The 25,912-nt window shown below is 37.4% G+C and overlaps 3 protein-coding genes across 3 annotated transcripts; 1 reads left to right on the top strand and 2 right to left on the bottom strand.

The window, feature by feature from the left end:
• Positions 1 to 329: 329 nt before the first annotated feature.
• Positions 330 to 8,352, bottom strand: alas1 (aminolevulinate, delta-, synthase 1). Its single transcript, XM_051123219.1, has 11 exons — positions 8,187 to 8,352; positions 7,124 to 7,338; positions 6,860 to 7,036; positions 5,809 to 5,934; positions 5,496 to 5,718; positions 5,119 to 5,303; positions 4,668 to 4,847; positions 4,421 to 4,585; positions 2,328 to 2,596; positions 2,081 to 2,243; positions 330 to 571 (listed from the first exon to the last, which is right to left on the bottom strand). The coding sequence occupies exons 2-11, from the start codon at positions 7,317 to 7,319 to the stop codon at positions 411 to 413; spliced, it is 1,845 nt and encodes a 614-aa protein (XP_050979176.1). The 5' UTR covers positions 7,320 to 7,338; positions 8,187 to 8,352; the 3' UTR covers positions 330 to 410.
• Positions 8,353 to 8,428: 76 nt separating this feature from the next.
• On the top strand, positions 8,429 to 14,537 carry LOC127173243 (E3 ubiquitin/ISG15 ligase TRIM25). The gene is made up of 7 exons (XM_051122996.1): positions 8,429 to 8,984; positions 9,960 to 10,644; positions 11,361 to 11,456; positions 11,531 to 11,764; positions 11,855 to 12,014; positions 12,824 to 12,853; positions 13,821 to 14,537. Exons 2-7 carry the CDS (start codon positions 10,084 to 10,086, stop codon positions 13,925 to 13,927), a joined length of 1,188 nt encoding a protein of 395 aa, XP_050978953.1. The 5' UTR covers positions 8,429 to 8,984; positions 9,960 to 10,083; the 3' UTR covers positions 13,928 to 14,537.
• Positions 14,538 to 18,956: 4,419 nt separating this feature from the next.
• On the bottom strand, positions 18,957 to 21,138 carry npffl (neuropeptide FF-amide peptide precursor like). Its single transcript, XM_051122994.1, has 3 exons — positions 20,522 to 21,138; positions 19,764 to 19,885; positions 18,957 to 19,307 (listed from the first exon to the last, which is right to left on the bottom strand). Exons 1-3 carry the CDS (start codon positions 20,678 to 20,680, stop codon positions 19,187 to 19,189), a joined length of 402 nt encoding a protein of 133 aa, XP_050978951.1. The 5' UTR covers positions 20,681 to 21,138; the 3' UTR covers positions 18,957 to 19,186.
• Positions 21,139 to 25,912: the final 4,774 nt, after the last annotated feature.

The following is a 25,912-nucleotide window of genomic DNA, read 5'->3' as shown; positions in this document are numbered from 1 at the left end:
TCACATCCGCGCAGATCGAGGTTAGTGTGCCAGTTATGGACGTGCTTCACAGCAGTCACTTTAAAAAGGTCACTTTCACTTCCCAAAGCAGCAGAGGCAGTGAGAAACGGGTTATCACAGGTCATCCAATGCTGATTTACCAGCCGTACAATTCACAATAAATGCAGCAAATGCGTGTCATCAGTTTATTAAAACCTCTAAATCCATCAACATCAGTGTAATGCTTGATTGATCAAATATGACTGATCTATATCTGTCAAATGTCTTTAAATACTTAAAATTTACTCTGTAGATTCTGTAAAAAAAAAAAAAAAACATACATACATAGATCAAGTGGTCTAAATATTTATTTTCTGTATTTGATGTACATGGAATAGCGATCTGGATAATTTATGTTAGAGAGGAATGAATCAGCCGCAGGCCGATATGGGCTGGCTGAGGCCGCTGAAGTAGGATTTCTCCCTCTCGCTCATCACTTCGAAGTGCAGAGGCTGACGGCAAAAGTTACACTTGGCAGACGAGTGCGGCTTCAGCTCCAGACCGACCTCCTTCCACGCCTGCGTCAGCTTATCTGTGCGGCACAAACACAAACAATACTCAGCAACAACATTTACATTATCTTTGCGTTATGATAAAAACTCAAGATTTAAAATGCTATAAAAAAAACAGCTTTGTTAAGCTTGTATAGGGCTGCACAATTTGGCCAAAATGGCTCTACTACTACTACTACTAAGCATAGTAACTATTATTACTATTATATTATTATTATTATTATTATTATATTAATGACATTATATTATTGTAACATTGTAAAAAAACAAAACAAAAAAAGTTACTATTACTATTACTACTGATGCTACAACTGAAAAACAAACATTACTACATTATAATTATAATATTACTACTGTAATATTTCACTGTAAAAATGATTTAAGAAAAATATTAACATTATTATTACTACTAAAAATAAACATTACTAAAACAAAAAGTAAAATTACTATTGAAATGTTTCACTAAAGTAGTATTTAAGAAAATAAAATTGTTACCATTATTATTATTATTATTATTATTAATAATAATAATAATAATAATAATAATAATAATAATAATAATAATATTACTACTACTACTACTAGTGAAAAATATAAACATTACTTAATACAGTAAGTATATTACTATTGTAATATTTCACTAAAAAAAAGTAGCAATTAAGAAAAAAAATCTAGTAACAATAATTGTATTATTATTTATTATTGTTTATTATTATTACATTATATTATTATTATTATTATTATTATTATTATTACTACTACAAATACACATTACTAAAACAAAAAGTAATATTACTATTGTAATATTTCACTATAAAATGGTACTATTTAAAAAGGTAATAATAATAATAATAATAATAATAATAATAATAATAATTATTATTATTATTATTATTATTATGATTATAATAAACATTAAAACAAAAAGTAATATTACTATTGTAATAACACTAAAGAAAGGAAAAACGATAAAATAATGGCTAAAAATAAACATTAAATAAAAAAGTAATTGCTATTGTAATATTTCACTGTAAAAAGTAGTATTTAAGAAAGGAAAAACTATAAAATAAATTATGACTAAAAAGAAACATTAAACAAAAAAAAATATTGTTGTAATATTTTACCGTAAAAAAAAAGTAGTATTTAAGAAAAACGCAATATTATTACTACTAAAAACATCACTAAAAAAAAAGTAATATTACTATTGTAATATTTCTAAACTACAAACTACAAATAATTAGTTTATGACTAAAAATATAATTTAAAAAAGTAATATTGCTATTGTAATATTTCACTGTAAAAAGCAATTAAGCAAAACAACATTTTCTATTACAACTGTAAGATTAGAATACTAATATTTATGAATTCAAGACGCTCTAAGATGCTGACAGCACTGGTGGAGCATGAGCTGCTCATGTGTAAATGAACGCAGTGCTACACTTCACTCTGCATGTATTTACTTAATGAAACTGCTTTGTCAGCTTTTGTTGTGCAGCTCTACCAGCATCCGTATGTCTAGAAGGACTCACCGACAAAGTAGCTCATCATCTGCGGCGTATGATGAGGCGTGGGTGCGATGCGCAGCAGCTCCTCTCCACGCGCCACCGTTGGGTAGTTAATGGCCTGGACGTAGATGTTGTAGCGGCTCATCATGATGTCACACACCTGCGTGTTTTTCTCAGCATCTGCCACCTGATGGCAAACATTACAGTCAGTCACGCAGGTCTGAGTTTGAGTTATTGTGAACAAACACAGGTGTTATCGGCGTGTACGTACTCTGACGGGAATGATGTGGCTGGGACAGTGAACCACCGGCAGGCCCGTGTCCATCAACATCTGCCGCAGCAGCTTGACGTTGCGCTGGTGTTTGCGGCGAAGCGCGCGGCCTTCCTCGCTCTTCAAGATCTGAATGGACTCGCGGGCGCCAGCCAGCAGCATGGGCGGCAGAGACGTGGTGAAGATGAAGCCGGCGGCGTACGAACGGACCGTGTCCACCAGAGCGTTAGTGCTTGCGATGTAACCACCAACACAGCCGAATGCTTTACCTGCGCAAACACACAAGAGACTTTAGAGAAAATTGAAGTGCTACAGGAAAAACCATCACAACAATTACTCATCACTGATCACAAGATAAAACAAACACACGAGTCACGTAATCATGGAGGCTCTTTTTTCATTAATCGGCCACACAATTATTTAAAATAAAATTTAAAAAAAAATTACTGTACGACTCTTGCAATTATCAAATCACAATTCACTGCATGCTTTAGACTGATAAAGCTATAAATATTAGTATTCTAATTGTACACCACTAATTTGACCCACTAATTTTATTACAAATATGAAAACTACTAAACAAAAACAAAATAAATATTTCCATTGTAATATTTTATTATAAGAGTAATTAAAAAAAAAAAAAACACTATTTTTTGATACTGAAATAATAGTAATTTTACTTTTTTAGTAATTATAACAACAACAACAACACTTATAATACAATTATTTACTAAAAATTTGCTTTTAAGGAAAATATAACAATTTTAACAAAAAATATAATAAAGACTTTTTGTTATTAGTATTATCTTGTATTATTATTATTATTATTATTATTATTATTATTATTATTATTATTATGTTAAAATAGTAAAGTAAAGTTACCAAAACAAAAACTGCTATTGTAATATTTCACTAAAGAAAACAAGTATTCAGGAAAACAAAAATAAATTACTAAAATAAACATTAAATTAAAAAGTAATATTGCTATTTTAATTTTTTGCTAGTAATAATACTATATTAATAATATTATTTCAAAGCAATTTCTTGATTTGCTTTTATTAATTTATTTATTTTTACAGTTTTTTATATTTAGTACTAGTATTACAAATAATAATAATAATAGTGTTATTATATATTATTGTTATTATTATTATTATTATGTTAAAATAGTAAAGTAAAGTTACCAAAACAAAAACTGCTATTGTAATATTTCACTAAAGAAAACAAGTATTCAGGAAAACAAAAATAAATTACTAAAATAAACATTAAATTAAAAAGTAATATTGCTATTTTAATTTTTTGCTAGTAATAATACTATATTAATAATATTATTTCAAAGCAATTTCTTGATTTGCTTTTATTAATTTATTTATTTTTACAGTTTTTTATATTTAGTACTAGTATTACAAATAATAATAATAATAGTGTTATTATATATTATTGTTATAACTATATATAACTATATAATATATATATATATATATATATATATATATATATATATATATATATATATATATATATAATGTATATATACATATATTATATTAAAAAACTATATTTTGGCTAAATTGTGCAGCCCTACAAACAAGCACAGCAAACCTGGATTTTATTATTATTACTATTATTATTATTATTATTATTATTATTATTATGTTTAAATACTAAACGTTTATTTATTTATGTATTTATTTATTTATTTATTTTTTTTTTTAATGTATTTATGTGTGCCATTATGATTTCTATCAGGGTGGGGACAAAAAAAAAAAAGTCTGTGCAGTCTAGGTGTCATGTTACTGCTCATCATTTATCTTGTTTTTAAGACACGTCCACTAGATTCTGCCAAAACTGGTAATGGACGACATGAATAAACAGGTTTAGATTGTGTTGTGAGGGAGTATTCAGTAGCTGTACGTGACTGTCGGGGCGTCTCAACCCAGGCTGACAAACGGCCATTCAACAGCCTTCAGGGTAATTCAATGAGAGCGAAACAAGAGTGCTGGTCTCCAAGCAACAGGAGATGAGCCTGAGCTCTGTGTTTCCTCTAGAGCATTGAGTGACAAGCCGAGCGCCATTAAACAGACCCAACTCACCCAGAGTGCCAGAAATTATGTCCATCTTGTGCATGACTCCATCGCGATCTCCAATGCCGCCTCCTCGGGGTCCATACAGCCCCACTGCATGCACCTCATCCACAAACGTGATGGCACCAAACTCATGGGCCACATCGCACATCTCCTCCAGCGGACACACAGCACCTGACACCACAAACGAGACTCTGTGAGCACCAAAGTGCAAACTCTCCTAACCCAAGCATACAACAAAGAGCCTGTGACTGACCGTCCATGGAGTGCACTGTCTCAAAGGCCACGATCTTGGGAGTGGAGGGATCAGATTTCTCCAGCAATTCACGCAAATGCTTAGCGTCATTGTGACGGAAGATAAACTTCTTGGCGCCGCTGTTCCTGATGCCCTGAATCATTGAGGCATGATTGCCCGCATCTGAATAGATCTCACAACCTGAAGAGAAACAACAGAAGAGCTGCTATCAGAAACCCGACCCTCCAAATGGGTGAATCTTACAAAGGAATACAAACACAAAAGGAACAGAAAAGGAAATAAAGCCTCTTTTTAGATTTAAATCACGTTATTTTCATGAGAATCACATAAAATCTCATTGTGTTTAAAGTAAATGATGTGGTTGTATAAATGTACTTCGGGGTTTAAATGATCATTGATCAATGAGATTTTGAGAGAACATTTTTTCAAAACATGAAATGGAAATAATCACCAGGCAGCATCTTAGCCAGCGTGAAGAGCGTGGAGTCATTGGCCACGAAACACGAGGTGAAGAGCAAGGCAGCGTCCTTCCCATGAAGATCAGCCAGCTCGTGCTCCAAATCCACGTGAAACTTACTCGTCCCCGATATATTTCGAGTCCCACCAGCTCCTGAACCATGTTTCCCTAAAGTGTCCCTGTTAAAAGAGAATGCAAAGTCTGAATTTCAGTTCAAAGTCATTATATTTTGCATTTGAAAGTCTATTTTAACATCCTTTTAGCATTTTAATGACCCATTTGCTAAAAACACAAATGCAAAAATTACATATAGACCTGAAAATGGTCATTTCGTGCAAAGGATGAGATGATGAGATGAGATCCGCACTCACATTATGGTCTGCACCACCCGTGGGTGGCGGCTCATGCCGAGATAATCGTTGCTGCACCACACAGAAACGTTTCTTTTGAAGGCCAGGGATGCAGTGTAATCGTCCGCCATCGGGAACTCCGTAGCTCTACGGTTCACCGTTTTAAACACACGGTACGTGTGATCGTCCTTCTTCTCCTCGATCTTCTTCTCGAAGAACTCATCATAACGAAAGTTGGACACAGCTGAAAGAGAAAAAGCAAATGTGAAACTGCATTTCAAAATAGGAAGTGGTTTACTGTAGGAGTTTCTTCACTGTAACCAAATGCACATACTTTTGGGCATGTTCTCCTGCAGCAGATGAGAGACCCTAGTGGGACGCTGTTTCATCAGCTTCTTCATCAGGTTTCCACCAATCTTGGTGTCTTTCACCAAAGGATTCAGCTCAGATTGAGCGACGTCTGAAAAACAGGCCACGTTCAAAGCAGTGAGCGCTTCAGTGAAAAAGCTGCATGTACAGCATGAATAGACAGTCCACTAGATGAATTAGTAAGATCGACTAACAAAGTTGACTGAAAAGTTGCAGTCAAATTATTATCATTATTTTTTTTTTTTGTAGTAATTTGAATATTTTCAGTAATTTTAATAATAATAATAATAATAATAATAATAATAATAAACAATAGTAATTATTAATATTTTTTAATCATTTTTATTATATTTTGTTTCTAATTAGTATTTTTGTATATTTTTACTAATACTCAATTTCTTATTTAACAGTTGAATTTATTAAATTTGCTAATTGCAATTTTTATTTAAAAAAAAAAAATGATTTAAAAAAAGTAATTTATATATACACACACACTCTTGCATTTGTGGTTTACGGGGACTCCATAGGCGTAATGGTTTTTATACTGTACAAACCCTATTTTCTATCACCCTACACCTATCCTACACCTAAACCTAGCCCTCACAGGAGACTATGCAAACTTTTTGAATTTCATAAAACACTGTTTAGTATGTTTTTTAAGACTTTTGTTTTACGGGGACACAGGAAGTGTCCTCATAAACCATGTTTACGTTGTAGTACCCATGTCATTATACACATTTGTGTCCTCATAAACCACAAATGCCGGAACACACACACACACACACACACACACACACACATACATATACATACACATACACACACAACTTTGATGAAAGGTTTTGATCCGCTTCAAATGTTGACATACACACACATACATACTTATATACACATACTACACTAGTAGTTCAGAAAGACCACTGACCAAAAAGTTTTGTAAACACATTACTTCACACATCCCTAACGTACAGTAAGCCACAGCAGAGCCCAACGCATTAAAACACTTCCTCACAAACCTTTGCGCACGGTGCGAACTTCAGAAACGTCCTCCTGAAGAGCCATGCTGGCCTGCCGCACCACACTGCTGTTCTTCTGCCCCATCTCAGCTGCCAGGAACGGGCATTTGGAGGCAGCAGCTTGACCCGCGGGTGGCACGGGGTGACCCACAGGCAGTTTGGGCATCTCTTTCACTTCTAAATCAGAGCAGGGGGGACAAACTTCAGTAAGGCATGCAAACAAACTGAACTCGAGCATGAACGACAGCAGCTGAAGAGACTGACCCTCGCCGGGTGGAGTAGTGTTCTCAACCTTCTGGAAGCTGGAGGACGTGGAGCAGAGCGAACGCACCAGTGGCCTCGATGCAAGGTCCATCATGACGGGACACTTCACTGCGTATGCCACCAAGGACTTTCTAGCCTGCTGCAGAAAGGTTTGGGGGACACGAGACAGGAACGGGCAGCGAATGATGGCGTCCATGGCTGATTGTCCAGAAATTCTGGAAAGAGAAACAGCATTAAAATCATTTATCATACAAGAACAACTCTAAAGGTCACAGCCATAACTGACCAGCTGGTGTGGTATGCTTCTGTATGCTTCAATCACATGATTGGCAAAGAGCCATGAGCGTATTACAGGGACAATGGCTGAGGGACAAACGTGGACACATGGTTCAGTCTTACACTGAGTACAGTATGGCTGAGAGTAATGCTGAAGTCCTCACAGGAATTTGAGCTTCCAAACACCATGTTAAGCCTATTTCAGACAACTTTACATTAGAAGTGATTGTTGCACACAGCTGAACCATCAACAACCACAAACTGTATCACTACAAACAATGATTTCCTCATTCAGATCAGTATGATTCCTAAGAAAGCGCCCAACCATGACTCATGATCATTATCTCTCCTGCCTGCCCGCATCAAAAATCAAACTCTCATATAAATATTTGTGACTACTACACTACAGGCAAACAGGCAAACAGTAAACACACGATTTTCGTTTTACGAACTAAAACTGACGAATTCTGAGTTAAACTTTGAAATAACGTTATGTTTATTCAATATAACGTTACATTTTCTTGTCTGATGCTGAGCTCTCACTTAACACAGTTGTCAGATACACTATTTACAGAGAGATTTAAAGATTACTGTAGATTAAACACATAATTTAGATCTAAAAATAATCTACCACTAAAGTGAAGACTCTGACAGATTACAAAAGCGCATGAAGATGATGTAGAAACGCGACGCGAACGCTGAGACGCGTCTCTCATTGAAGCCGCCGAACCACCGGTAAGGACTGCGTGTGAACGCGTTGCGACTCTTCAATAAACAAACTACTCACCTCACTGTTGTCTGGGATCACTGCTTTTCTCGCACTTAGACTGTCACACTGTCGGTAAATAGTATTTTGTAGTCTGTGGCCTGTTTTGGTTTATGCGGTGAGCGCGTGTTTCGTTATCCTGCACTGAGGACGAACGAGAGGGCGAACGGACGCACCAGGATTATATCGAAGCCCAGCGCGACCAAATATCGCGAGATTTTACGTCATTGTACACCCGCCCATTTCCTTCCTCGAAATATTCAGCTCGTAAACGCTTTATAGCTTAAAAACACTTTGTTTGTGTTAGTAGTAAAATCACTACTTGATTATAATTTCTTTATCTCGATGGTTTATGTTATTAATGATGGTAGATGGTAATCAAACGATATGAGAGACTTAAGGAAGTTTGACGGTCACTTACGCCCTCTTACAGGAACAGTTTCATCTAAAATTAAATTCATTGTTTACAAAACTTGTATAACGTGTTCCAGAAGTTTAGGTATTAACTTAGAATGACAACACAACTTTATTATATCAAGCTGTATTTGTATAGGTCGTTTCACAATGCACATCGTGATTAAGCAGTATTTACATGCATTATAATGTTTATATCACCCTATTTGGATAAAACAGTTTACATACAGTGACGACATAAACAATTAAACATCCGAGATTTGCTGTATGGTAGGCTATATATCAAGAAGTAAACATAAGAAGCTAAAAACAAGCTATAAAAGACAGTAAGTCTTTAAATTTATGCCTAAAATCTTCTTTTGGTTACACACGGTAGAAAAAACTCCGGTTTGGGATGACATAAAGGTGAGTAAATAATGATTTTCATTCTTGAAAATAATATATATATATATATATATATATATATATATTTGTATCCTAATTGAATTTAAAATAGAAATGTGCCGAAAAGTGCGACACCCAGCGGTCACTTAATCATTATAAAAGTTGTTTGATCGCCCCACCTGGTGATGAAGGAGGAGGTCGCTGTAAATAGTGTAACAGTTAATTCAAAATATAAAAAAGGTGTAGACATCTAGATGTTTAGGGAAAACCAGATAGATTTGATGCTTTTTAATGTGACATCTTAAAATCACCCCATATAAACAAACTCTGAAAAAGGTGATACCTAGTGGTCCTTTTTGGGACATTCTATTTAATATTAAATAATATTTAATAATAGCTGTGGGCTAAATTTCTACTGTTGTTAAATTGAAACTATACTTTAAGTGCCTTGGATTACTATTATATATTCCTAAAAACATCCTTATTATTATTGTTAATACATACCAAGGAATTACAAGATACTGAAGAGGACAACTTAAAAAGAACAAAAAAAAGAATAAATAAATGAATAAATGAAATAGCCTAATAATTGTACATCAGAACAAAGAAAGAAAAGTCAATATCAAATGTAACACTACACCGGGTTATTGATTTGAACATATATGCCTTGACAAGTAAGTGTGGTCAAACAAAAGATCATGATGCTCGCCAAACACAAAGGTCCTGGCTTCGAATCCCAAGAAATGCATGAACTAATAAAACACATACCTTTAATGCAAAGCATTAAAAGCATGTCAATATGTAATGAAGTATAGACATATCTCCTGACCACGAGTGAATAAAATGTTATTAATGATACTTTACTGATTTGCTGGAATAATTGTGTGTTGTGTTTTGTCACAGGAATGAGACATGTGATTTCTTAAAGTTATAAAGTCCACACAGATTATTACACAACAGCTTTTTCTGTCCACTGACCCAGTCGCATTTTTCCAGATATCCACCCAATCCGGTTAAGCGTGTGTGAGAACGCTCTCTACTGACGCAGAAGGTACAGATACAGTGGGTCTGGACTGGAAACCAGAATTTAAGTTGCTATTGGTCTGTTTGAGGCAGTACAATGGCAGAAGCCAGCATTTCTCAGGATAAGCTCATGTGTCCAGTGTGTCTGGATGTCCTGAAGGATCCAGTGACCATTCCCTGTGGACACAGTTACTGTAAGAGCTGCATCACAGGCTGCTGGGATCAGGAGGATCAGATGAGGGTCTACATCTGCCCTCAGTGCAGACAGACCTTCAGTCCTAGACCTGCACTCAATAAAAACACCATTCTGGCTGCGATGGTGGAGAAACTAAAGAAGAATAAAGTGCAAACTGCGGCTGTTGGAGCTCAGGATGTGCAGTGTGACATCTGTACCGACAGAGCCGTCAAGTCCTGTCTGGTGTGTCTGAACTCCTACTGCCCAAACCACCTGCAGCAACACGAGAGCCTCTTCAAAACAAAGAGACACAGGCTGATGGAGGCCACCGGACAACTGCAGGAGATCATCTGCCCTCAGCACGATAAGATGCTGGAGATTTACTGCCGTACTGACCAGCGGTGTGTGTCTTATGTTTCTATGATGGAGGAGCACAAACATCACAACATCGTGTCAGCAGCAGAAGAAAGGACTGACCAACAGGTACAAAGACATAGCTTATAACTGTAAAATGGTTATAAGTAGTGATCGTGTCATTTACACTGATTGTCAAACCCCATTTTGACACCCTAGATTAGAGGTTCTCAACTGATCCTGGAGGAGCTCCTTCAACAAACGCTGCACGTCGTGGGTCTCATCAGTTCATCAGTAGAGACTGAAAGGAGCTGAAATGGGTGTAACAGACAAAGGGGCATGCAAAACATGCAGTCCAGGATTGAGAAACACACTCTTAAAGAAATAGTTTGCCCAAAAATGAAAATTCTGTCATTAATTACTCATCCTTATGTTGTTCCAAACCCGCAACCTTCATTTATCTTCAGAACACAAATTAATCTATTCTGATGAAATCCGAGAGCTTTCTGACCTTGCATAGACAGCAACACAACTGATACACTCAAGACCCAGGGGTGTCCAGTCCTGCTCCTGGAGGGCAAATTTCCAGCAGATTCTGTCAACTCCAACACACCTGTCTGAACACTTCTAGTCATGCTAAAGATCTTGATTAACTGGTTCACGTGTGTTTGACTCTGTAGGACAGTGGCCCTCCAGGACCAGATTTGAAGAACCCTACCCTAAACAGCAGTAAAGCACCATTATCTCACATTTATCTTTCACTTTGTATTTGCCTTCAGCTGTTCAGCATTGACTCTTCTATCATGTTTATCAGATTCATCGTTATTAGTTTTTTTTTTCTACAGAGACACTTGGACAAGACAAGACGAAGGTTCCAGCAGAGAATTCAGGAGAAAGAGAAGGAGTGTGAGGAGCTAAGAGACGCGATGGAGTCTCATAAGGTAAGAGAAGATTGAGATGCCTTCACTGCAGGAGCTTATACAGTCCCACTGAAGCCCACTGTATGTCCTAACAGCGATCTGCACAGACAGCAGTGGAGGACAGTGAGAGGATCTTTACTGAGCTTATCCGCTCCATTGGAAGACGCGGATCTGAGCTGATACAGCTGATCAGAGATCAGAAAAAGGCTGCAGTCAGGCGAGCTGAAGGACGACTGGTGCAACTGGAGCAGGAGGTCAATGATCTGAGAAGAAGAGAAGCTGAGCTGGAGCAGCTTTCACACACACAGGATCACATTCAGTTCCTGCAGGTAACAGAGATCTAGTAGATCTTCCTAGTGAAGCAGGTCAAATTCAAACTGTATGTTTTATGAACTTTTGTTGTGTTTGTGTCTGTTTAGAGTTTCCCGTCCCTGTCTGGAGCTCTTGGATCTACAGACATATCCAGCAATGCTGTCGGTTCTCTCAGCTCGTTTGCTGATTTAGTAAAATCTGTTCATCAGCTGAGAGAGAAACTGGAGAATTTTTACAGAAAGGAAATGAAGAAGATAACGGTTCGAGGTAAAGCATTTGGGCATTACTTAAGTCTCTCAGTCTTGTAGAAATACACAGCATTCAGAATATATCTGAATTGATTTAGAGATCATTTTGGTAGAGATCACTTTTGCTGAAGTCTGTATGTGACCCATTAAAGGATTAGTTCACTAAAAAATTCCTAGTAATTTATACACCCACATGTCTTTCTTTCTTCCGAGGAAGTCTTATCTAGCGTAACGATTGGTCATTTTCTAAATGACCTCTTCTTGACCTCATGCATTACCGACCCAAAGCGAACGGGCAAAGAATTTTAAACTCCATTTACAAAAAAAGTAAAACAATGACTTTGGACAATTTTGAATTTGGAAAACAAAATGTTTCGCCCTACATTACCTTTCTGAACAGAGATGAAGAACTAACCATGCATGACCTTTCCAACGTTATTACATAATGCGTGAAGTCACGCATGCGCATTGCAGAGCTAGTGCAAGATGAGTATTTGTGGATAAAAAGTATACAGCTAAAGTTTGAAGCTGCACTGAAACTGCAATTTGGACCTTTAACTTGTTGGCTCCAGTTAAAGTCCACTATATGGAGAAAAATCCTGGAAAGTTTTCCTCAAAAAGCTTAATTTCTTTGCAACTGAAGTAAGAAAGAAATGAACATCTTGGATGACATGAGGGTGAGTAAATTATCAGGTAATTTTTATTCTGGAAGTGAACTAATCCTTTAATATGAATGGATTTTAAAGCACTAAGAATTGTGCAGTATAGACAGGCTTAAATTCTGTCCATCATTTCTATTTACATTCACTGAGATCATTTCCACTGCAGAACCCAAGACCAGAGCAGATTTCCTCCAGTGTAAGTCATCGCCTAAATATAGACACACATCTGAACAATCAGTCTGAACTGTGCTGAATAAACCCCATACATACAAGATTTATTTTTACATTACGCATTTTGTTCTATACCCAATGATTTAACACCTGCTTACTGATTGTAAAAGATTTTGTTTAATGAATCATTTTATATTAATTATAACTAACACTCCTTTTATTAACATTTGTCTTTCCATTGCAGGCCAGAAATTTTTAGGTAGTGTGTTGCAATAACGGATGCATATGGACAAGACGGCTAGACGACTGTCTGAATATAAATATAACCATAACAACCCATGACTTCAGTAACAAGCTGAAGTAATCAAAAAACATTTTTGCCAGAAACAGAGAGAAGCCTTGTTGAATTGCACAAAAGAAGAACCAGTTATGAAAATATGAGAAAAATCTTATCTTTGCCAGTGGTTCTCAACTCCAGTCCTTTGTATGTTTCTGAGTCCGACACACTAAGTTCAGTTTGTGGATCTTTCTCCTAACAAGCTGATGATCTGAATCAGGTGTGTTAAATGAGGGAGACATATAAAATGTGCAGAGCTGTGGGCCCCGAGGACTGGAGTTGAGAACCACTGATCTTCACCATGCACCCATGCCAAGACTGGACAACTTCAGTCTTAGAGGGCCACTGTCCTGCATAGATTAGCTCCAACCTTAATCAAACACACCTGAACAAACTAATCAATGTCTTCAAGATCACTAGAAAGCAACAGAGAGGTGTGTTTGATTAGGGTTGGAGTTTGATGATGCCCTGTCCCCTGTTTCCATGCTGAATCGTTGTGGTGATTACTGGTTCTGTTGTCATGGCTCCCAGCCCAATTTTAGTACTATAAGTCTGTGTGATTCCAGAACAACAGCACTGGTTGTTGCAATGTTTTAATTGAAAGTTTGTTTCATGCGTTACTGAATTAGATACAAATGTGTTTTCCCTCCATTAGATTTCTGTTGGTTAACTCTGGATCTGAACACAGTGAATAAACATCTCTGTCTGTCTGAGGGGAATACAGTCATCACATCCGTATCCTGCTCATCCGGACAGATTTGATTGTGAGCTGCAGGTAATGTGTAAAGAGAGTGTGTACAGACGCTGCTACTGGGAGTTGGAGTGGAGTGGGACATGCGTCTGTATGAACTCTGTCCTTTTACAGCGTCTCTGACACAATGAACCTCATTCACAAAGAACAGGCCACATTCACTCAGCCACTCTATCCGGGGTTTTTAGTCAGGTCCAGGTCGACATTGAAACTCTGTGATCTAACAATATAAACAATACAGAGATTCATAGGAAAGCTTTTAGCTTTAAAAGTAGATGAGTTGAGAACAAACTTTGAGTTGGCTTGAGAAAGCCTAGCCTGAAAGTTTGAAGTGTTTGTAAAAGTATGAAAGCACATTGCTTGCATGATTTAACATGTTTTAGCATGATTAGCCTGTTGTTTGCATTTTTATAGGCTGATTACAATGTTGTTAGCATGATTAGTATGTTGTTAGCATGTTGCTAACATGCTGTTAGAATGATTAGCAATTTTATAGCATGATTATAGCATGATTAGCAAGTTACTAGCATGTTGTTAACATAATTAGCAGGTTACTAGCATGTTTATAACCTGATTAGCATGTTGCTAGCATGATTATGTTATTAGCATGTTGCTAGCATGTTCATGATTAGCATGTTACTAGCATGTTGCTAACATGATTAGCATGTTAATAGCATGTTGTTAGCATGATTATCAAATTACTAACATGTTGCTATCATGATTAACAAGTTACTAACATGTTGCTAGCATGATTATCAAGTAATTACCATGTTTCTAGCATGATTAGCGTATTACTAGCATGTTGTTAGCATGATTAGCATGTTTCTATCATGTTTCTAACATGGTTACCATGTTACTAGCATGTTGTTAGCCAGCTAGCATGTTTTTAACATGGTTAACAAGTTACTAGCAGTTGTTAGCATGATTAGCATGTTGCTAGCATGATTAACATGTTAATAGCATGTTGCTAACACGATTAACAAGTGACTAGAATGTTGCTAGCATGTTGCTAGCAAGATTAACACGTTTAAACCAGATAAAACCAGTTGATTCAGTAAAAACCAGCTAAAGCGCAGCTAAAACCAGCCTAGGCTGGTTGTCTAGTTTTAGTTGGTTTAAGCTGAAAATAGCTGGTTTAACCTTGGCTGGTCTTTTAGCAGTTCTCCCAGCTTGGCCAGCTAAGACCAGCCTGACCAGCTGAAAAAGTGTCCACTTTAAAACACTTTAAATCCAGACTGGGAGACCAGCCAAAGCAGCCATAGGCTGGTTTTAGCTGTTTTTTAAGTAGGGAGTTGTTAAGCTCTGCTATAGCAATAAACATCTTAGATGAACCATAGGTTTAGTTGTGAAAAGTTTTCACCCCCTCAATGAAGTCTACAGAATTTTAGGTGGTTTTGATAGTCTGGTTTTCGAAAACCGTAAGCTGGATCAGTAAGAAAAGATATAGCAACTAACTTCAGACCAGTCTGAAGTCTGATCCAAGTTTGGTGGTTGTAGCTTTAAAGCTCTAGGAGGAGATATTAAGTTTTGGCTCAGAAGAAGAAGCAGCAGCTTATCCACAAGTTTCTGGGGGGTGCTACTGTAAAAAAGAACGTGGGTACAACTTCCGGTGAGGCGGTAGATGTAGTATACCAATGGTATTTTGTGTGCTAATTAACGAAAAGGCTAAGTGCTTTTTGGACCATTGTTTATTTTGTAAAGTTGCACACCTTTATGAGAGATGTCATTATGGTTCTTAGGGACAACATATGCTGTTCGAATCTGTGTTCGAAGTTTGGATCGCTAAATCTTGAATAACTGTCAACTACTGAAATTACATTTGAACCGGGACATCAGAGCTTGTGTTAAAGGGCATGCCAGATGAAGCCTTGATTCGCAGGGTGGTTAACGTAGAAATCACTTTCGTAGAAGCCTCACTTTCTGTCCAGTCATGTGTGCGATTCACTTTGCTTGTTGTAATGTTCGACCCCCAGTTCTTACTTTGTGAGTACATTTGCCTTGGGGCTTAATAATTACATTTTTAAATACCCAGTCATACAAGTAATATGAAGAATACAAATTATTTCAGAAAAATCAAATATTTGCCATACGCAATTATATGTGTACACTATTCTTCTATTACATCATATTGATATTTGTACTGGCATTTAATGGCACTGTTTAATGGGTAAATTAATTTATCAGAGTCAGAAACTCAACAAACAAACACAAACACACGGTTAGGCTTTTATTTGTGCAAATAACATGAGTCGATCTATGGAAATTGTGGTGAATGCTTCTTCCGATGGAGCTTCACAGGCTTTTGGCTGCTATATGTTTTACTAACCACCAGATCATGCTGTTTTTGACACTCTCAAAGCTTTGAATGTTTTCCCGAAACAGTCAAAGGAAAGTCTCTGTGTTTCACGAGGCTTCATTTGCCCGTCACTCCTGTCAGCTGTTGAATGAATGCGTGTCATGTCCTGCTTGTTTACTTTGAACCGGATGACGCTCCCACTTTTGACGCAAGGCCTCATGGGGCGTAGGAAACTTGTGGATATAGCAGATCAGTAAGTTGGCTTTCTCAAGCCAACTTAATAAATGTGTTTAGTGTTGTTGTCTTTACTGTAGAGATATTACAAGATGTTACTTCAGTAAAAACCTGAACTCATCAGATTAATAATGTTTTGATGTACTGGTGTGAGAAGAAATGTGAAAGATTCATTCACAGTAGCAACGCGAAATACGTACCGCCACCTACGTTTTGTGACATATTCGATGTGAAATGTCCACTGAGTGGTGCTAAAAGAGTGTTTGTTTTTCCCCCGAAACAGATGAATGTACATATGGTATGTTTTATGTGACATTGGTTTTGTATGTGTCATCGTAGTTCTGACTTGAAATGTCCGTTGAGTGGTGCTATAACTCTAATGCTCTGTGACGTTTTAATATAACGTACCTTATAACGTCTCTTTCAGCACTTTTATCATGAGTCAGGTTTTTCACAGGACTGGTACCCAAGGATTTTGCTTCCTAAGTTCAGTTCCGTGCAGGCTAAGCTACCAAGCAAGCTTGTTATGTCCGGAAAGCAAAACATATGGAGCTATAATCTTAACTGTGTATGAAAACGATTACAAGTGTTTTATCACCTCTAGTGTTCATTTCTGTTGGAAACTGCATTTTGTATCTTGCCAAAAAGATCCCACAGGTACGTTTTCATCATGAGATCAGGTAGATTAATAATGTTAGTCTTTGGATGCACGAGTGTAACTAGAGAACCTGTAAATCATATTAATTCTAAATATTTTTTACAGTGTAATTTAGTTTTACTACGACGGCGTTTTAGTGCCACCTTACAAAAAAAAAAAAAAAAAATTAAACTCGTAATATTTCGAGAATAAACTCGAAACAACGAGAATAAAGTCGAAATGTTACGAGAAAAAAGTCGAAATATTTCGAGAATAAAGTCGAAATATTTCGAGAAAAATCACAGAATTGCGAGAAACTATGGATGTGGAGGATCTGGTTAAGTCCTACTTTAGGTTAGGATTTAGCAATAAGGAAATTCTTTGTCTTTTGGCGCATCAGCGCAGACTTATAATTAGTAAAAGGACACTGCAGCGGTTATGTAGGAAACTTAATTTATTCAGAAGAAAAAATCAGACAGACATTGAGGAAATTGCCTCTTTTGTGCAGTCTGAAATGGCGACCAGTGTTCGACTCCACGGATATCGATGGTTACATCTGCGTGCTATTCGAAGAGGATATGTTGTTTCTCAAGAGACTTTAGCCGCTTTTCCACTATCGGCCCGAACCGTTCTCTTCGCTGAACCGTTCCGTTCCGTGCCGATCCGGGCCAGTCAGCACGGATACGGTTTTATTTTCCACTATGGTGCTGATAACGGAACTCTTTGGAATGTAAATACAAATACGTTAGTCGTTGCCTTGGTAACGCAATTGTAATATAAACAGAGATATGGATGATGATCAGATATTTTTTTGTTTTTGGGACTTCGTTAAATAACAGAAAAAAAGGACACAACTATAAACAACGTATAAAAAATAAAATAAACAGAAGGCGACGACAGGTATAAGGTTACCAACAAATGCTGAGGGGATATGCATGCCAACGGAGACGGACAGCGTTCTAAGAACCGTTCGGCACGACAGTGGAAAAGCGGCTTATGAGGATGATGATCAAATAAAGCAGTCGATCCTGAAGGAGTTGAACACCGGCACGCTCGACGTCTCCGACGTCGCCAGTACTTCAGCCGGGGTCCCAACGCATTGTAGCATATGGATTCATATGATAAACTCAAGCCGTACGGCATTGCAATTAATGGTTGCATTGACAGCTTCAGTCGGTTTGTGTTGTGGATGGAAGCGTACAATACATTCACGTAAAAATACGACTTTATTTTCGTAATTTTGACTTTTTTTTTCAAAATACTACGATTTTAATCTCGTATTACTACGACTTTATTCTCGTAACATTTCGACTTTATTCTCGTAACATTTCGACTTTATTCTCGTAAGCTTTCGACTTTATTCTCGTAGTTTCGAGTTTATTCTCGAAATATTACGAGTTTAATCTCGTAATCTTAGATTTTTTTTTTTTTTTTAAGGTGGCACTAAAACGCCGTCGTATTTTACACTGATTTTAAAAGCAAATTTAAGATAAAACCTCATTCACATGTATAGTTCTTGAAGGACATAATATAAATCATCAAATCATCGAAATAATAAAATTTTGGATTTGGATATTTTTATGTTCACTCAAAAACAATCAAAGAGCACCTTATTATTATAACTTTGAAGTGACTTATCATTCTATCACATTTTGAACTATAAAAAAAAATCAAAACATGTTTGGTAAAAAAGAAGTATAAGAAGAAGAAATTGAAAAAGAAAAGCTCAGTCAATACTGCTGATAACATGAGCAAGAGCAGAAATCTTTCTCAACAAGCAGCTGATCATTTATTTATACACAGAAATACAATACAGAACACATATGATTTACAATGGTTGAATAACAATAACATGCCCTCACATGACTGTTTCTTCCCACTCATACAAAACGTATGAAATATGATTACTACATTTAAACATTATTGTTTTAGTGTGTTACAATTACCATCCTTGATGCAATTGCACAGAAGACCGACCAATTCTGTTGGAGCTTAGTAGTGATACTAAAATGGGAGAACTTGAATGAGATGCTTACATACGAATTAGATCTAATAATTACAAGACTCTAAACACCGCATTCAGTTTTTTACGATGGGTTCGTGTTATTTTTTGCCAAATCTTTGTGGCACCGCCATGCTCCATATCTGTCCGGGAACCGTCTCCCAGTCCCGAGACTGTATCCTTTCCTCTGTGGACAAGCCGCTCCGAGCTCCCCGACCAAACCTGGAGAGCAGAATAACGCCAAAGTGAATCCTGTGGATATTTTTGTTAGAGAATATCTTATGGGCCACCCACAGTCTTCCATACTTACTAAAATGGTAAAACTGGTGTAAATAATAGAGTACAGCTGAATAAGTGATCCACTTACACAGTGTTTGACACAGTAAATCACTGAGCAGTGAGCAGTGTCTACACACATCAACTAATCACTGGGGTACCTCAGGGTTCGGTGTTGGGCCCCTTCTTCTTCTAACATTACTAAGACCTATCCTGCGTGTTTTCCACTACTGCGACATCAATGATGTACTGCGCTACCTGTAACATGGATCTTAAGTATTTACGTAGCACTTAAGTATAGTATTTTAAAGCATATTTTTACAGTAATAAGTACTTTTTTAATCAGTACAGTGGGCTTCTTTTTCACAAGAGTGATGGAATGAATAGTTGAACTATACGCACCGCTGCGGCTGGTGCAGGACTGAAGGGTTGCGTTCGTATCTCTGAGAGCCGTGAAGTAAAGAGCGCAACATTTCCACCAGAAGACGATCCTCCAGCAGATGATCCATCTGCTCCTCAGTGGCCTGTTACACATCAGTAACAGTCATCATCTCCTTCCTTAACAAACATTCATGTTATACAGTATTTCAAGCTGCTCTTTTACTTGAATCTCTCCAGTCAGATATGGGTACGGAAGATGTGGTGAACATTATGAGAAATTTCCAAGCCTCATTTTATAACCACAAGCATCTACCTGCTGCCATGCACTTCTGAATTTATACCAGGTATCCTCAAATCTGGCTCACAAGATCCACACTCTTAAAAAAAAAGGTGCTTTAAAAGGTTCTTCACAGCGATGCCATAGAAGAACCATTTTTGGTTCAACCATTCGGTCAAAGGTTCTTTAAAGAACCATCCTTTTCTTACCTATTTATAATCTGAAGAACCTTCTTTCGCCACAAAGAACCTTTTATGAAACAGAAAGGTTCTTCAGATGTTAAAGGTTCTTTATGGAACCATTTAGACCAAAAGGGTTCTTTTATGGCATCGTGAAGCACCTTTATTTTTAAGAGTGCACTTGTGTCGTCAGGACCATTAGAAAATCACAGACAGGTGAGTTTGATCAGGGTTCCAGCTAAAATCCGCAGCACATTGGCTCTCCGGGGCAAGATTTGAGGAACCTTGACTTACACCATCAAACAGAGAAATGTGTGTCTTACCCCTCGACTCTCCAGCATGTTGTCGCTGTCTGCATCCTCACGTGATTCCAGCAGGAGTTTGCTCTGCTCCAGCATGTCATCTTTCGGAATGGACTGGCCCATATCAGTCATGACCAGCAGCACGCCCAGCAGCATGAACCACACGCCAGCTTCCATCATTACGCAGCCGTTGGACCAGTTCAGTATCTGCACATACGTACCAGTACTGGTTTTATGGTGTGTGTGGAGCAGGTGTGGAGACTCTTATATACAGAGAACGTTTGTCCACAGAGACCGATGAGGGTCCATCTGTGATGCTGGGATTGGTGAGGTCTGTATGATGGATCCCACAGGAGGTCAGCACGGTTATTAAATCTCATTAACAGATCAGCAGATACACTCCCAATACACTGGCCAGCTCCTGCTTTCCTCATATCAATCAGGAAAAGTGAGGCTCTGATGACATGGTCAAAAACACTTCATGAATCTGAAGATACCTAATGTGACTGAAATCATGGAGTCTTAATCTGTTAATATTCCCAACTATCTCAGTGACTGATGCTCAACCCCCAGACGTATGTGACTATAATATAATGTTGTACATGCCTACAGCGATGCTACTATGGTAGATGTGCAGCAACTTTTAAATGGACATCAATAAAAACTCATAATTAGGTAGTTACAGAGTTTCCTAACCAGCTGAACCCTGACTCTCTCTCTTTCTCTCTCTCTCTCACACACACACACACACACACATTGGGATCTGCCATTAAAGTGCTGCACTTATCATCAGGGATGAACCAACGCAACACATCCATTAACCACCTTGACTGCTAATCGGATTACAGACTGAAGAGCGGATATAAGTTTGAGGTGTATCAGGACATGTTTTTGTCTTAATAAGGCCTCATTTACATGACGAATTGGTTTATCACACCAGAATTGCTAAAAGTATGTACATAAAACAGAAAAAATCAAGTGTTAATTATACAGTGGGGTCTAAAATGTACTAGCATTCATCTAGAGATTTTTTAGACATTATAAATGACACTGATGCTATTTACTGAAGCTCAACTTGTGGTGCCACTTCTAGCAACACAAGGTCATAGGTTTGATTTTTAGAGAACACATAGCTACGTTTACACTGTCAGTTTTTGGGATTGACAACTGCATTTACTTTACAGGTGTGAGTCTCGAATACTGTATGTATGAACGTGCAACGGGTGTCAAACCTGCATGTTTTCCTTGCCAGTAACCATAGCAACAGTGACCAAAGTAATATCAAACATGGCGACGTCCATAAAACTGAACGTCTTATCACTTTCTGACACGACAAGAGTCCAGTTGAGCTGCGAATTCACTCATCAAACCTTCAATAACCAACAGCAGCTTTTAAATTTGGGTGGAGAGGGGACCCAGATAGCACACATACTAGATCTGCAAGATGTTTGTTAAAGATCTCTTGATCTGGAAAGCATCTGCTGTGTACAAACGTCTGAGAGACGTCTGTAAGATGTCAGTTTTACATACATTCTAAATCATAAATATCTTAAAGAGATCTAATAGACATCTATTTGACATCTGATAGGAAACGTCCAATAGACGTATTGCAGATGAGCAAACTATATAAAAAATACATCTTGCAGATGTAAATGTGCGCTATCAGGGGAGCATTTGAGCCATGCAGAACACAAAACTGACAGGAGTGGCTCAGGTCAAGACTGGATATAAAACATTCAGATGACACACAGCTCATTTCTTTGTCTCTGTAAGTTACTGAAGCTACATATGCAAACACGAAACACATGGTAGACGCGACACGTGTTTGTGCGGCAGAGTGTCTCTATCGCACTGTATGACAACTAGTTGTCAGTCCTGTTCTGTTCACACAGCGCGTGTGTTCCGGTTTTACTGTGAGTCCTGAAAATTTACAGGTGTGAGTTCGGAGATAGAATGTAGTTGTCACATCTGTAAATAACCGTACTGTGTGTGAACGTAACCGTATTAAGGACTCAAATACAGGACTGACAACCGTATTCTGTTGCTGTGTGAACATGACCATATACACACTGCAGATTTTTTTTTTTTTTTTTTTTTTTTTTTGAAGTTGTAAATAAAATGAAGATTCTTGGAGTGTTTCACCATAAATAAATAAATAGGGTAACACAGTTTGGGGACCAATCCTCTCCATAATTATGACTTCTGCCTCAGTAAACTCCTAATTTGCTTCATATTAATAATTAAGGTAGTCGTTAAGTTTAGATATAAGGGATCTAGAATATGGTCATTCAGAATAAGGCATTAATATGTCATTCATGAGTAATAAATACTCAGTATGGTAGTAATATGCATGCTAATAATAAATAGTGAGAATTGTCTTTTGTTAGAATTTAATATCTAATCAACTGCCGAGATTCGTTTTGGTTGAGCGATGGAGCACAGAGTCAGGATCCTGGACCAGTGAATGAAATGACCACACTCAGAAGTGCAATTCATTCAAAGGTACTTTATTAAGAGAAGCTTCCAATATATATATGGTAGATACAGAGAAGTGAAAATATTAGTTGTCAGCAGAAATACGGAAAGATCAAACATCACGTCCTTATAAGGAAGTACAACATGTCCTATGATTCTCTAGACTAGACTTATGTCATGTCTGCATTTCAGGTTAGTATGAGAGGGGCACAGGAGGTCAGGATTCTTACAATCTCACACCTTTAAAATAAAGTGTTACCAGAAAATGCTATTTCATATTTTCTAAGATTTGAAATGTACTGTACTGTAAGTGAGAGACTATTTAGATAAAAGCATTATCCAGATGTGTATAAATAAACAGACATGAGATGGAACATTGCGTAAGTCCCAGAAGCCACTGCACACGTCATCACGCTAAAGCAGCGTCTCTCGAGGAAAGCAATTGTGTTTTAGAACAGATTTAGCCCTGGATGATGCTTTACACTTAGCTACTGAACTTTCAACAACTCAGAAATCTCTCCAGCTGATCTCAAAAAGACATAAAGGAGGCCATATGTTGTCACTTATGTGTGCCCTTTTGAAAATAAGTATGCTTAATTGCAGTGGCGTAGGAAGTCCACCCTGCACCATTTGCAATAACATTTGTATAACAACCCCTCCCAGCCACTAGTGCACCAGCCAGTCAATAATCGCAATAAGTGTTTTGTTACTTTTAATATGACACAAATCGTAGCCTTTAATTTCTGTCAATTTTATTATGAAATATAAACAATAAATGTGCTTTTCCGCTCCTGAAAGGAGAACTCCACTTCCAGAACAACAATTCACAAATAATTTACTCACCCCCTTGTCATCCAAGATGTTCATGTCTTTCTGTCTTCAGTCGTGAAGAAATTATGGTTTTTGAGGAAAGCATTTTAGGATTTTTCTCCATGTAATGGACTTCATTGGTGCCCCGATTTTGAATTTCCAAAATGTAGTTTAAATGAAGCTTCAAAGGGCTCTAAACGATCCCAGCAGAGGAAGAAGTGTCTTATCTACCGAAACGATCTCTCATTTTTTTTGGAAAATACAGTTTTTTATACTTTTTAAGCACAAAAGCTTGTGTAGCACAGGCTCTGGGATGCATATTCACGACACTACGTACTATTGAATCACATCGAAAGGTCATGCAGAATATAGGTGGAACTACAGACCCAGTGTTTACAAACTGAACAAGCAAAAACTAAGAAAGTGCAAGTAAGTTTGTAAATGCTGTTTACAAACAAAAAGGTACAACAATGTCCTCCTCTCAAGTTGTAGGAGAAAATAAGATGGAGTTTTTTCCTCATACTCAGTACACAGATGATGAACTTACAGGATTCGTAGTAGTGATGGGAAGTTCAGATCATTTTACGACTCTGACCTTTGAGTTCAGTCAACTCAAAAAAAGTTTATTCAACTTGAAATGTTAAATTATACTAAGTGACAACTTAGACATTTGAGTTGAATCAACTTAAAATTTTAAGGCAGCTGGGTTACTTACCCATCTATTAAGTTTAGCAAACACAAATATCTAAGTTACTTAGTACAACTTAACATTTCAAGTTGACTAAACTTATTTTAGTTGACTGAACTTAAAATTTTAAGGCAGCAGGGTAACAAATTATTTTAAGCTGACTCAACAAATTGTGTTTTTTATTTTTTACAGTGTACAGCGATCAAAAATACGAAATTACTCATAACCACTAAACCATCAGTCACAGGCTCAAGTGTTTTATGTTGTTGGAATCCTTGCCTCAGATTCGATCTTGCATTTTACAATTTTGGGGAAAAACCAACTAATCCTAGGTTTTTTGCCCGATTGGAACAAAACCTGTGCAGAAAGATTCTCTGGGGAGTGAATATCAATAATTATCCTGAACGGAATGAGATATCTCCGCCAAACTCAGAACACTTATGTAAAAGCTCAATCTGAGGTCACAGGAAAAAAAAAAATCGCAGAGCTTGGCCACTTGGTGGCACTATAAGAGGGGGGGAAATGGCTATAATTGTGCAACCATTTGTCCTATTAACATGAAAATCGCTGTGCACGGTCTTGGTCTGAAGTGCCACAAGTGTCTACAACAGAGGTGCTCAACCCTGTTCCTAAAGAACTACTTTCCTGCAGAGTTCAGCTCCAACCCTGATCAAACACACCTGTATGTAATTATCAAGTGCTCATTCAGGTCCTAATTAGTTGGTTTAGGTGTGTTTGATCAGGGTTGGAACTAAACTCTGCAAGAAGGTAGATCTCCAGGAACAGGGTTGGGCACCCCTGGTCTACAAGGACATTTGCTTATCTCAAAAAACATGGCCACCATTGGCGGAGCGAAACTAAACTTACTGGGCCTGTTCGACTCACAGGCAGATTTTAATCAGATTTTTCAAGGGCATGAAGTAAACGATTGTATGTTGTACGGTTTTTCGCACGTACGCACAATGGGCCTCATTCATTTTTATTGCATAAATATATGAGTAAATTCGGAGTTATCTGCACGTAAAACAGACCTTCCCGCAAATTCTCCTCCGGATTCACAAATGCTTTGTAAACGTCCGATTTGACAGTTAAACGTGTATGTTAATGAATTCCAATCATTCATAAATAGGGAGAATTGTAAATGCATGCTCATTCATAATCCCCACCTTTTAATTACAGCAACACTAATTTGCGTGTCCAGAAACACAATGGAATATTCTGGTCTACTTTCTCAGATCTGGCTCCAGTATATTGCATAAATGCAAAAAACACTAATAGGCCATATGCCTAACAATAAATATTCAATAACGTGTGTCCACCAAAGAGTTTTTAGCCAGCTGAAAAAGTGTCAGGGGCTCTTCTTAAAATGACCAGCTGGTAGCGCTTGAAAACACTGTTCCACCACAGTGTTAACAAGCGCCACCAGCTGGTCATTAAAT

This window comes from Labeo rohita, chromosome 11, assembly GCF_022985175.1.
Source record: "Labeo rohita strain BAU-BD-2019 chromosome 11, IGBB_LRoh.1.0, whole genome shotgun sequence".
Classification (NCBI taxonomy): domain Eukaryota; kingdom Metazoa; phylum Chordata; class Actinopteri; order Cypriniformes; family Cyprinidae; genus Labeo; species Labeo rohita.
This window is presented reverse-complemented; position numbering and strand designations above follow the sequence as displayed.

Coding starts and splice junctions, on each gene's coding strand:
- alas1 (XM_051123219.1), bottom strand. CDS start 7,319: ATGGACGCCATCATTCGCTGCCCGTTCCTGTCTCGTGTCCCCCAAACC. Junction 5,304..5,495: donor CGGGTGGTGCAGACCATAAT/GTGAGTGCGGAT, acceptor CTCTTTTAACAG/GGACACTTTAGGGAAACATG. Junction 2,597..4,420: donor CATAATTTCTGGCACTCTGG/GTGAGTTGGGTC, acceptor GTGTTTGCGCAG/GTAAAGCATTCGGCTGTGTT.
- LOC127173243 (XM_051122996.1), top strand. CDS start 10,084: ATGGCAGAAGCCAGCATTTCTCAGGATAAGCTCATGTGTCCAGTGTGT. Junction 11,457..11,530: donor ACGCGATGGAGTCTCATAAG/GTAAGAGAAGAT, acceptor ATGTCCTAACAG/CGATCTGCACAGACAGCAGT. Junction 11,765..11,854: donor ATCACATTCAGTTCCTGCAG/GTAACAGAGATC, acceptor GTGTCTGTTTAG/AGTTTCCCGTCCCTGTCTGG.
- npffl (XM_051122994.1), bottom strand. CDS start 20,680: ATGATGGAAGCTGGCGTGTGGTTCATGCTGCTGGGCGTGCTGCTGGTC. Junction 19,886..20,521: donor ACATGCTGGAGAGTCGAGGG/GTAAGACACACA, acceptor GATGTGTAACAG/GCCACTGAGGAGCAGATGGA. Junction 19,308..19,763: donor GTCCTGCACCAGCCGCAGCG/GTGCGTATAGTT, acceptor TCTGCTCTCCAG/GTTTGGTCGGGGAGCTCGGA.